Genomic DNA, 12,969 nt, shown 5'->3' with positions numbered 1-12,969 from the left:
ATGAACCAGTCAATGAATGAATGAACCAGCCAATAGTTATCTGCAATGACCTATTCCAAGGCATTCTTTTGGTTAAACTGGCATCTTTGGATAAGTTTTGGAGCAAATAACCACTAAGAATAGCCCAGGTGGAAATGAAATACTTTGGGGGAAAAGTGATATAATCATTTAGAAATAAAAACCTCTCCCCTTCTAGGAGGCTCTTCCTCTGATACAATAAAGCACACAGCCATCCAAAATGACTAATGATGATTCCTTTTGGTACAAAATTGCTCCTTGATTTCATAATTTGAGTGGAGGTTCGACTGGGCCATATATTGCAGGGGAAATGTGAGCTGTTTGAAATCTCTGGGCATTTATCTTCCTCCTCCTGCCTTCAGTTCCTTACCTGGTTAGGCACACGCGCACAAAGTCCGCTGCGTTTTCTGAGAAGTGTTCAGGTAAGGGTGGCATCAGCCCCTGGTGTGCGCCAATGTAGAACATGGCTGCCACCCGGTCCATGGATGCCAGCGGAGGCTTGCCTGTGGCCATCTCAAACACAGTGCAGCCCACACTCCAGATGTCTGACTTCCTCCCATAGCCAGACTCATTGATGACCTCTGGGGCCATCCAGTAGGGAGTCCCATGCATGGACTTAAGCATGTCACTGTGAGTGCCATTCACGCCAGCCCAGGCCAAACGTTTGGCACAGCCAAAGTCGATCAGTTTTATTATTCCAGTAGGCATGAGCATAACATTATTTCCTTTGATATCTCGATGCACCACGCAGTTCTCGTGGAGATAAGCAACACCTTGCAGAATTTGTTCTGTGTATTTACAGAACACCATCTCAGGCAATGGCCCAAAACGGTTGATAATACTAGAGATTGAACCACCAGGAACAAACTCCATGAAAATGCTCACGGTGTTTTTTTCCAAGCATGTCCCCAAGTAGGCCACAATGTTGACATGTTTCAGCGCTTTGAGCAAATCCACTTCTTCCTGCAGTTTCCGGTATTCTCTTTCAGTAGATAATTTATCAGAGGTATCCAAAGCCACCTGTTTTACAGCTATTAGCTCTCCTTGGCTAGTTAGACCACAATATACCTAGAAGCAAACCAATACCTATGATTAAATATAACCAGTGTTTCAGTGGAGCTAAGATGGGGATGAGCAGCATGGTGAGTGGATATCACAAGTGGCCTGTATTGATTAGATCCTGGCTTCACCCATCCCCAGCTGTGTAACTTGGGTAAGTTGTATAACAGCTGTGACTTCAATTTTTTCTCATCTACAAAGCTGAGGTACAGTTCTTACCTCACAGATACCTCCAATGACTAACTGAGATGGTGGTTTGGGAAAGCTCCTTGTGTAATAACTAAAATAGGGCTATTTCAGTGCTCAAGTGTGGGGAAGCATGGGACCTGGTTGGAAAGTCTGTAAGGAGCAAACTTTGAAAGGTTGGAACCTCCAGGGGGAGTTGGCTAAAGGCAACCTCCCCTGCCTTGACCTTTCCAAACAAGTGTACGTGCAAGCTCCCGGGTGTTTACTGGAATCCTTATGCTTAGTCTTTAGACGTCCTTGCTTAAAGGACACTGCAGATGCCTGTGTCTTCTCAAGGATGCTTACCCTGCTGATAGTATCTAAAAGTTAATTTTAGTTCAAGCTGTTGTTAACAATAAAAGCCTAAGGAGACGGGTGAACGGGGCAGTTTGATTTCTCTAGCCAGGCAGTCCCTTAGCCCTCTCTTTCACAGAAATGTGTATCCGAGTAATCATTCATCCATCACTCAGGGTTTGCTGGTCAGCCCCAGCACTAAAGCTCAAAGGAGACAGAGGAAGGCAGGTCCTGAGAAAATTCAGCAGTCACCCCTGCCATGTCTTCCTACCTTTTCACTGATTCCTCAAATGTCTCCAGCTAGATGCGTAACATGCATTATCTGGGGGACAGTCTTCTCTTTACCAATCTATGTAAATACTATCAATACTGCTAGGACTTCAAGTGATCTTTTTTTCCAATTCACAAAATGTAAGGAACATCTTTTGTTTCTTCCACTCAGCAATGATTCTCCCCTCTTCTGGTAACATACTCTGAGCTGCTGAACAAAGAGATTTCTTTCCCACTGGACTTGAACTTAGGAGAAGGAGAGGCTAGAAATGTGATGGGCATTGTACAAGCACAAGGAACCTGAGAATGAGAGCTGGAAGGCGATTAGAGAGGCCAGATCCTGAGGACATTGTTTCACCCCTGAAACACCTGTGCCCGGAGCCAGACCTACTTGAGATCCTTTAGTTACATAAAGCAGTGAACTGCCTTTTCCCTAAGCCAGTTTGGGTTTCCTGTTACTCCCAACTGAAATAGTTCTAAATAAAAGAGTATGATGTGGGGTGGGGAGGGGAGGGCTCACTCAGAGTATTAAAGAAGAGGGAGGGGTCAAGGAGGAGTGGGGGTTTGGAGTTTCATCTTGTTTCCCATTTAACTTACTGTGCCGTAGGCTCCCTTCCCAAGGATCTCACCCTTGGTCCACAGGATGGCTTCTTCATACTTTAAACTATTTTCAGAAAATATTTTCTTGTCATTGAGAAATTTATCCTCGTCATATATTCCGAACCCATTACTATGTCTCTGGAAGAATGAGATAAAAAGAAAAGTCACCATTAAACTCTAAGAGGAGAGAAGAGGTGGCTTCCTCCCTTCTAACTTAGGATCAGCTAGCTAGGAAAAGGCAAATATGCACCCCTAACTAATTACATAGGATTCCCCTTCTACTTAACCCATGCCAACAGCCTCCGATCAGGTCATACCTGAAGCCTTCCCTTTTTCCACTATGAAACTTTCCCACTCCTCTGCCTACTTCTGACTTGTTGCCAACTGCAAGTGATGGTGGCCGACTCCTTTGCTATAGTGAGCCCTGAATAAATAGCCTTTGTTCTTCATTTATTTCCACAAACATACACACTCAAACACACACATGTTGACACAAGCATATACTTGCATACATATATTTACAATTACACACAAACATACATACAGATAAGATACTCTCTCGTGCACACACCCACAACCATAACAAGCAAATCTAGTAGTCAAGATCGGGTGCAACAACTGAAGATGCATGGCCCTGACCCTTGATACTCAAGGGAGAATCTGCAGACAGCTGTATCAACATCACCTGAGTGCTTGTTAGACGGGCAGAATCTCAGGCCCCAGACACACTGAATCAGTGTCTGCATTTTAACATGATCCCCAAGAGATTTGCATTCACAGTAAACTGTGAGAGGCCCTGCCCTGGAAGGGAAGAAACAAGTATCTCTTTGTAGAATTCAGATCATGTTTTCCAGTTGGTTGATCCTGACTACATGCTTTGTTTTGCTCTCTTTACCAGGCCTTAGAAATAAATGATGGTGGTGATGCCGCGGCATGGAGAAGGGTCACCTTCCTCCCAAACGAGCATGCATGCCCCCGAAAGGTCATTTGGGTTCCTCCTTCCCACCCTTTCACATTTCTCTATCCAAATTGAAGGCTAAGGGCTTTGTGAAAAAGAAAAGGTCACAGAAAGTCAGTGTTTTACTCCAGGACTGCCAGGTGGGGCTCTGAATGATTATAGTTATTAGCTTGTTAGCTTTTTTTCCGTTTGAAATGGCAGAGGGGTAGACCCGTCTCAGTCACACCAACACCACATACCCCCCATTTCCTACCCCAGCTTGAAGGCCTCTCTGAATCACGATCTACCTCCCAGCAGACACCAAGATCACCATGAGGGCAGAGCTGGCCTTTCAGGACAAGGAATATTTCCACAGTGACTAAGTGATTAAACGTGGGAGGCTGGAATCAGAATGCCTGGCCCCACCCCTGACTGACTGGGTAATAAACTTCAGTTTCCTCATCTGCAACATGGGGACTTGCTAGTACCTTTAGTATTTATCTCATAGAGCTGTTACGAAGCATATACAGGAGGCAATATGATGCCCTCACTCATACATGGTAAGTTCTCAATAACTAGTTATGGTATAATTATTTACCTAGTATTCTGATCATCTATTTAAACTATTTATTCCTGATCCTGATATAGTGTGAACTAGATGGTGAGCCACTTCAGGACCCATGTTAATTTCTTTCTTTTTTTTAATGTTTTTTATTAATTTAAAAAATTTATCTTTATTGTTGAAAGTATTACAGATGTCCCTCTTTTTTTCCCCTCCATTGGCCCCTTTTAGCCCACACCTGCTCCCGCCCCAGGCCTTCAGCACACCATATTAATTTCTTTCTACTCACACACCACTGAGAGCAATGCTTTACCCATAATTATCTCACTGCTGATATTTGTTGATTAAAAACTTAATCATTGTATAAAAACATTGATCTATTTAAATAAGTAATTTTGTTATAGTATTAACATACCCAAAATTTTTCCATTGTAGTGTGGGCTATCAAAATTCCAGAAGTAAAGCAGCACAATAAAAACATTTTAGCCCGAGAGTTAGAGGACCTGGATTCCAAACTTGCAACCAACGAGACCTGGACAAAACTATTTAATTGTTTACACTTTCTGATTCCTCGTTTGAAAATAAGGGATTTAAACCAGATTATCCCTAGGGTCCTTTCCTACCCCAATTAAATCATTGATTCTAATTATACCAACCTGTATTTTGACATTGGTTATCTCTCCACCCAACTCTTGCATGGTATTTCCTCTCCTACTGAAGATGAGATTTATGTTTTCAGGATCTGTTTCATCTGCCACTATCTGACAAGCGTTGTTATCTTTCTCATCAAGAGCTAGTAGTTTTTCAGCTAGACAACCTAATAGTTCATCTGTCAATTCTTGGCTCTTTATAGAGTCAAGGATTTCTTGGGAAATTGAATTTGCATCATTTAAAGTTTTTTCAAATGTTTGGTGTGTAATTGACTTATTAGCTAAACTATCATGATCCAAAGAATGTGCCCAATGTTGATATGTTTGAGAAGATGCACTTCCTTGTGTGTCTTGGAAAGAGAGATTCGTAAGTGTTTTAGATGCATCTATCAAACTGTCAAACTCTACATCATTCGTTAAGATTTGGTTGGCAATTATTTTACCAAGAGATGCTATGTTCTGCTTTTCTTGTGGTACATGTTTGTTGAAACTCTTCTCACTGGGCACTGCCCTGCTGTATTCTGAAAGGAAAAAGGGGGTCTGGTGATGTAGCTCTTCAAGTTCATGCAGATCCCTGAGGCTTGTGGGAAGAATTTGATTGTTAGAAATGTCTCCTTCATCGGTAGACTCTTCCATAGAGACTTCTTCAACAATGGACAAATCTGAGACAGGAAGGAATTTGTTCTGTTCAGTGGACTGTTCATGAGTCTGAGTAAAGTTCATGGGCTGAATTTCGTCTTTGGAAGACAGAAAGTCATTTCCCAAAGACTTCATCTGCCACTCTGGTTCTGAAATACCACCACCATCTTCAGTGTCTTGTAGTTTGCTACCTACAGCCTTGCAACCCTTTTCTTTGGAAATTAAACTTTTGTGCCTGTGTTTAATTCCAAGCAAAGCCTTTGGGGGTTTAACATGTTGTCTTTTCTGAGAAAACCTTGTTCTGCTATTGCCGCTCCTCTCACCGTGTGAAGATCTACATTTACCGTTGATACATCTGCCTGATGGAGCTGAGCATATCTCTCGGTAATATTTGTTTTCATGCCGTTCAGCCTCTCTCATGTGACAATAAACTGGGGTCCCAAACATTTCATAGATTCCAGGTCCATTAGCAGTTGAGTTGATTTCTTTGAACATATCACTATACTTAAGATCTAGGTAATTTAGTCTCGGCTCTATTGGTTGAACAGGGATAGGAGCCAAAGACTTTTTTATTCCTGGATTTTTACAGATGCAAGGAAATGTTTGCTTTTTAGGTTTCAGAGCCCAGTAAGTTGATTGCTTTTTTTCTATCTGAGGCATTCTCCTTTGAAACTTGGGTGATTGCCGAGGTCTGGGCTCAACAAGCCCCAAAGAAGGGAAAACTTGAGTCTTTATGCTGGTTTTATGCATGGTAGGCTTCATGGGACCATCAATGGAAATCATGACATTCTGAGGTGTCCTGTTACTGGTCTTGGTTTTTGGATCGAACTTATTTCTATGGGTTTTCATCGTACGCCTGTCATTTTCTTGGTGTGTGCGTATGTTGAAGCTGTTGTTATGAAGGGTGCCCTTTCTTTTTTGGAGGCTTGGCTTGGCTACGGCTGGTTCCTTGGGAGTCTCATCTCTAGGGAAAGTGATGTGGATAAGAGGCACTATCCCATTCATTCCTGATTTGCTTGCCTCTGCTATTGATATTTTTGTATGTTTCTCCATGTTGTTATGATCTTCCAGCAGCCTTTCAATGGGGCTGTCAGGAATTACATTGTACAAACTTTTAAGTACAGTAAATTCCTCTAAAATATGGTTTGGTTCAATTAGTTCACCTTTATGCACTGAAGCGCTTTTTGAATCGTCTTTATCATTTCCAGTCTCTTTATCCTTGCTTAGAGTTGTTTCTGAATGCTGGGCTTCTTGGGACTTGATTGGCATGGTACGTCCATCGTCTGAATTTTGTTCACAGTTTCTGGATACGGAACCTTCTGTCTTCCCCGATGAAAGACATTGAGAGTTCTCTTCTGCTTTTCTCATTTCCCTGCCAAGCCAGTCCATATCCACTTCCCTGTCTGCAGGAAAGTTGCCTTCCTTCAAATTCTCAAAGGATACCAAAGACTGCCTTTTTTCAAAGTGAGAGATTGGAATTTTGTCACATCCTTCTGTTTCCTTCAACTTCCTATTCTCCTCCATCTTCAGGTGTTGTCTGTGATGGTTAGCCTTCCAAAAAGAGCACATGTTTCTGGACCAAATAGAGCTATTGGAGGACCCGAGAGTCTGATCCACAAACACCTTGAATGAGGCTTCCAGTTGCTTGTCTGGTGGTCTTAACTCATCAGATCGACTAACAGGCTCGGAGAGCTTAGGTTCGAAAGAATCAAGATTTTTCTTCCTCTCTTTTTGATACTTGTGATTTGGGGGGATGGTAAGAAGACCAGGTCTCATGGGCAAGAATGACAATGGTGGCAGAGGGAACTAAAAGGAAAGAGAGAAGAAGCTAATGAGTACAGAAACATATATGTATGTCATATTAACTGGTTTAAAGTAATCCTCAGAGATGCTAAGATTCTCTTTAGGGAGGCCTTGTATTTAGGAAGTATAAAGCTATCATTGAGATAATAATTTTAAAAGCTAAATGCAAAAAAAAAATTAAACATAAGAATTAGCTATTTTCCTCCAAGTTAAAAACAAACAAACAAACACTAAAAGCTCATTTCAGTGTTGTTGTTGTTTTAGAACCAAGGTAAAACAATACTTTAAAAAACCAAGATTATCATAAAGATTCATGGTTCTATATTTAAAAGAAGGGCCCTATGATGTAAGCATTAAAATATAAGATGAGACATTTTATTTCTCTCCTTCTTTCTCTTTATTTTCCAAAGAATTGGTCTAAGATTTTTTAAAAAAAAAATTCCACTTAGAATAACTTAAAATTGCTGTTAACACTTACTTTAACAATGAATTACAGACTAACTCAGAATTTGTATCCAGAACACAACTACTCCTCATTGTTTTGCTGAACTGTTTTGTTGAGGGTGGCTTTAAATGGGCTACACTATCTACTTGAAAGTTAGCGACCCTGATGGTTTTTAATTCTCCTTTGCCCTACAAGTAGTTTCAAAATAAGCTCGTCTTTGTTATTATCAACCTCTAGAGGTCAGTGTAACCCAATATATACTGTTCAGTGTTCAGGTCATTAAGCTATAAACTCTTAAACTCCGTGCTTCTATTCATTGAGTCCTTCTCTTGTGTATACAGATTTAATACCTAATTGCATCAGAATATTTGTGGGCTGGATCTTTAGTGGCAATTGAGAGCTGTATGTTTCATTGTCATTCTGTTGCCACCTGTGTTTAAGAGGAAAGGAAAAGAAAAGGACCCTGACACCAGACATTTAATTAAGCTTTAGAACTGGGCGAGATGCAGTATAATCCCCTAGTTTTATTGACGATTTTCTACCATCTCTAAAAAAAATAACAGGAAATAAAGACAGATTCTCCCAGTGCTTAAACATCTCCCTAAGAGCAGCCATATTTTTTGGTCAATAAACCCATTTTACAACAATGAGCAGTAAGTACCTAGGCATTTTCTCAATGGCTCCTGGATACAGAAGAGTTAGACAGTTGAGAGAATTGCAAGGATCTTTCCAAATGCTTATTTGATATATTAGATAACTAAGCAAATCTTTCTGCCACTAGAAATAAGAATAACCTAATTTCTAGATATGTTTTAAGAAGACAAATTTAAATATGTCTAAGAGAGCTCCTCATGTCATTACCTAGAGAACGGGAAACACCCTAGAAAAAGAATATACAAGGCAAGGTACAATTTACCCAGAAATTATTTGCTACTCTATAAACTATGCATGAATTGTCATTTTTCCGAGAAATAACTGCTGAGAAATTTGGTTTTGAGTTCTTTGATAGAGTTTTTCTCCAACAACAAACGTTCTTTGGTGTTAATCCTTACGTCAGTAACACTGCAACTAATCTTACCTCAATTCTTCGACTGCTGTACTTCATATCAGAGGCAGAAAACTCTACAACAAGAACATTTAATAGAAGTTAGATATTCTTAGTAGTAGAGTGAACACAGTCAGCCTCACACCAGAGTTTGGGTATGGAGTCATCTTGGTGCTGAGGTTTGAAAAAGTCAAAATTGAGAGTTACTCCAGCTGTAATCCATGTGGAAGGGGGTATGGTTTGATTACACAAAACCTTAGGCTACTTCCACTAGAGGGAGTTGTTGTTTTATATATAATATTATTTCCCACACATGTATGTTATATATATGTCTTATATATAACATTTGTATAAATGTATGTGGATATATGTTTATATTTACATCCTGGCAGGAAACACGAGATCTCTGGACCAGAGGACAGAGCATTTGTTACTCACAGGGCATCACAGCACCAGTTCCAACAGGGCCACGCACTGAGAGCAGGTGTGTACCTGCACATTGCACCACCAGAATGAGCACAGAAATCAAGACTCAGAGTTTGTACAGAGTGTTTGGCACTTCGACTCATCTTTCCCTCCCGAGAAATGTAAGCAACTGCCTCCAGGAGAAAGGGGGAGTGTAGTCTCTGGGCTTTATTGCCCTAGAAGGTGAGCCAACAGCTCCTGAGGAAACAAGTCTGAATCTCTCTGGAGCAGCACACTCTCTCTAATGGTTAAGACCTGTTTATCACTCAATCATCTTGCAACCTAGTTTCCTAGTGCCTTTTGCTCAGAAAGCCTGGACTGTGCAGAAATGTCAAAACATTCATGTATAATCGTCTCCCAACTCTTGTTTCAGCTCATACTTGGCATCCATCAGAAGTTCTGAAGGGGAGCTGTGTGGCAGGGGGAGATGGGTTGACTAGGTAGTGTGAAGCCTAGTTGTTGTCTTCTAGGCTTGGTCCCCCAAACCCCACCCACTACAACAGCTTGACGCTGAAGCCGAAAGTGCCAGTGTGTCCAGAGTCACAGCAGCTCACACACCTGAGTGAAGTGGGACAGGTAGGGACAGTGGTCAGCTGAAGTCACATGCCCCAGCTAACAGGCCACCCATTGCCAAGTCCTAGTTGGTGCTGTCCATGCCAGATGGGGAATCCATCTCTGCGAGATCTCCATTGTCAAGAAAGCTGGAGACTTTATGTGAAATCTCCCTCCCAGCCCACCCTCACCCCCCCCTTTTTTTTAATGCTTTGAAGGTCTGTGGGTCCTTTTAGCCACAGTTACCACTTGAAATTTCACTTAGAAACAGACCTCTTTAAGATGTAAGGCAGGTCAAGAAGCCATTCTCAGGTGGAAAATGGTCACCTAAGATGAGGATCCCATTGGAGGGGCCCGGGCACCCCCCTCAGCCACAGCTGGCCAAGGCACCTCCCCCAATTCTTAATGCACTAATTCAACAAATACCGAGTGCCTACTGAGTGGCCAACACTGTCCCAGAAGATGGCAACATAGTTGTGAACAACAAAGACAAATTCCTTGCCCTCATAGAGGTCATATTCTAGAGGTTGAGATTTTTCTACTGAAAAGATTCTACAACTTAATACCAGAAATACAACTGAATACAATTTATAGTGGGTTCATATGCATAGCTTCCTGAGTTAAGAAACCTTTCAGGTATTATTGTAAATATTTGGATAAATAAATAGTATCCAGTGTTGGTAAGGAATGACATGAGGTAGAAGGGCACTCATACACTCAGGTGAGAATGCAGACATAAGACCTTTCCGGTAGGTAATTTGAAAACCTTTTAAAATGTATATAGAGTTCCAGCCCTGACCGGTTTGGCACAGTGGATAGAGCAATGGCCAGCAGACTGAAGGGTCCCGTGTTCAATTTCAGTCAAGGGCATGTACCTTGGTTGCGGGCTTGATCCCCAGTAGGGGGCATGCGGGAGGCAGCTGATTGATGTTTCTCTCATCAATGTTTCTAACTCTACCCTTTTCCCTTCCTCTCTGTAAAAAAAAATCTATAAAAATCTATTTTTAAAAATGTATATAGAATTCCAGGTAAAAGGTTGAACATACAAACTTCTCTCCACACTCCTCACAACCTCACTAAAACGACAGTAAAGAAATTGATTTTAAAAGGCATGAATAAGAACAACAAAAACCCTGAGGACAAAACAGCAGATGAGCAACATCAACAAAATTTCCGACAGTGAAACCCGTATGGGTGAATAATAATCGATGAGTTGCCAGCTTTCTCTATCCTGCTCACTGCCTGCAGAGGGGAGACCTGGGAGAGAAATAAGAACAAGGAGCAGGCCCTGAAGACACGGCACCTCCGAAGGTGAGGAGAGCGGAGGCTGAAACAAGGGATTGCATGTAAGTCTGCGTCGGAGGAGGAGGAGGTTCCAGACTCCCTGCCCTGCCCACCATCAGGAGCTGCTCGGGCCCTGGCTGGTGGCGGGAGCGTGACCCTCTGGAGAGCTTGGCACAAAGACGCCAAGGAGCGAGGAGCAGCTGAGAGCAGACATGGGTGCTAGGGGGAGGATGAGAGGATGGGATGACAGCCGCCCGCTGCAGGTGAAGCCGCCTCACAACTCTGGGCAGGAGCCTGGACAATCCCTCTCCAGGGACACTCACCGGGAGGAGCCCTGTGCGCGCTGACACTGGAGCCCCCACCCCACCCGCCCCGCCTGGCAACGGCTATGCGAGGAAGGCCTCTAACGTGAAAATACAGAGAATAAAACAGACTGCAAGGCAGTAAAGAGCTCAGAGGAACAGGGGCAATGAAAACTGTTCTTACTGCACTGTCCTCAGGGAGCTACTGGAAATGTGCCCCCTGAAAGGAGGGAGCAAACCAGGAGGGGGGCGCTGAGTATCCAGGACCCAGGCGTCCACGGCAGCGGGAGGCCAAGGACCGTGCTGAGGAAACCCCAGGCAGAGAGCTGGTCCGTGGGGCCAAAGATCGAGCAACACAGAATGAAAGAGGAGGGCAGAGGGTTCCAGGGCAATGTCTTCAGAAACACCAACCAGCCGATGACCCGCCATGCAGGTGCCTGAGCTGAGGTGCGTTTTACAGTCCATCAGCCAGCACCGGGAGGGATTAGCATGGGTACACAGAAAGGAAGCGGATACGGAAACCGGGCCTTCAGCAGCACTGTAATAAGTAAACTCCATGTCTCAGCAGGAGGAAAACATAATCACAGCGCACGAATGAGCTCAGCTGTAAACGATATTTCCCCAGTCACAACAATGGACACACCCAGTGTTGATTTCTTTTCAGTACAAAGGTTGAGAAGATTGGGGCTTGCCCCATGTATGAGGACAGTAATGTAAAAGTGTTAAATTCTCATAGCTACGGTGTAAATGGAACAATTAAGCAAGATCATGATAAACATGTTATCTTGAAGTATGGAAGTTCTAGGAGAAATGGTCTTGGAATACCATTTGTGCTTTTTAGTTTGTATTTGCTCATCTGCATTTTTCTTAACATATATTGATTGTCTAATTTTTAAAATTGCATTTAAACAAATTTTAAAAAGGCTGGAGGCGAGGACCGGCCTGGGGAACCGCAGCTGACATTTTCAGATAAGCAGCTTCCACTAAGATACTGACCTAACCAAGTGTGCTCGTCTGGTGTGTGCAGTTACTTCTGTTACACCCTCAAGGTTCCCTGTGGTGTGGCCGGGAGAAGAGCTGTGTCCATGATGGCCAATTCAGTCTCTCCATCCACACTCCCACCAGTCTGTACCTGCCCCACCTCACTGCCCCTCCTTTTCCCTAAACCCTCTCCACTACAAGACTAACTATGCCTATCCTTTCCTTTACTCATAACTGAAGAGGGACTCAGGTGGAAGGGATGAGCCTGAACACAGACGGAAAGACGCTTAAGCACATCGGCTTCAGAGACAGGGGGTCCAGGTTGGAGCCGAGCCTCTGTAATTCCCTAGCTGTGTGACCTGGGCCCACTCTCAGGCGTCTGGGGCTCCGTTTCCTCATTTCTAAAACAAGGATTCCGTATTACCTACATCAGTGCGTGTCTGTGCCTTGCAATAGTCGACACTCAATAAATGGTTCTTGTTGTTATTAACTCAATACACATTTTAACATAATTATTCGCCAGGCCTGGTGCCAGGTGCTTGAAGGTGTGGTGGTTTTCGGCTTTGTGATCTGGTGAAGACAGTCATATAAACAAATGGTGAGAATTGAACATGAAGAGTGTTGTGCAGCCGATCAGGCCTATGGGAGTAGAAAGGAATGGTGACGCCTCCAGTCTTCAGGAAGTTCTGGAAGACTTTCCAGAGGAAGTGGTATCCTAGGTGTCACCTGAAGGATGGCATAATGTCCCAGCAGGAAAAGAAACAGAACGTGCAAATATTTCCCTATTTGTCCTGGGACTGGAAGGCGTTTAGTGCTGCTTATCATGCTGCTGAGGACG

At 43.1% G+C, this 12,969-nt stretch overlaps 1 protein-coding gene across 3 annotated transcripts in view; it reads right to left on the bottom strand.

Annotated features, from left to right (window-relative positions):
* MAP3K19 (mitogen-activated protein kinase kinase kinase 19) overlaps positions 1-12,969 on the bottom strand; it is a 47,727-nt gene that overhangs the window by 1,095 nt on the left and 33,663 nt on the right. For 2 of the 3 annotated variants that reach the window (XM_070423085.1, XM_070423087.1), the window contains 4 exons: positions 8,581-8,624; positions 4,622-7,060; positions 2,464-2,604; positions 389-1,086 (listed from right to left, as the gene is read on the bottom strand). In XM_070423085.1, the coding sequence (XP_070279186.1) occupies positions 389-1,086; positions 2,464-2,604; positions 4,622-7,060; positions 8,581-8,624 (3,322 nt within the window). Of the gene's footprint in view, positions 1-388; positions 1,087-2,463; positions 2,605-4,621; positions 7,061-8,580; positions 8,625-12,969 lie in introns of those variants that run through there. The other variant, XM_070423088.1, reaches the window with a different exon arrangement.

Source organism: Myotis yumanensis, unplaced genomic scaffold (assembly GCF_028538775.1).
Source record: "Myotis yumanensis isolate MYYU_CA2020_CCGP unplaced genomic scaffold, mMyoYum1.0.hap1 SCAF_8, whole genome shotgun sequence".
In the NCBI taxonomy this organism is placed as follows: domain Eukaryota; kingdom Metazoa; phylum Chordata; class Mammalia; order Chiroptera; family Vespertilionidae; genus Myotis; species Myotis yumanensis.
This window is presented reverse-complemented; position numbering and strand designations above follow the sequence as displayed.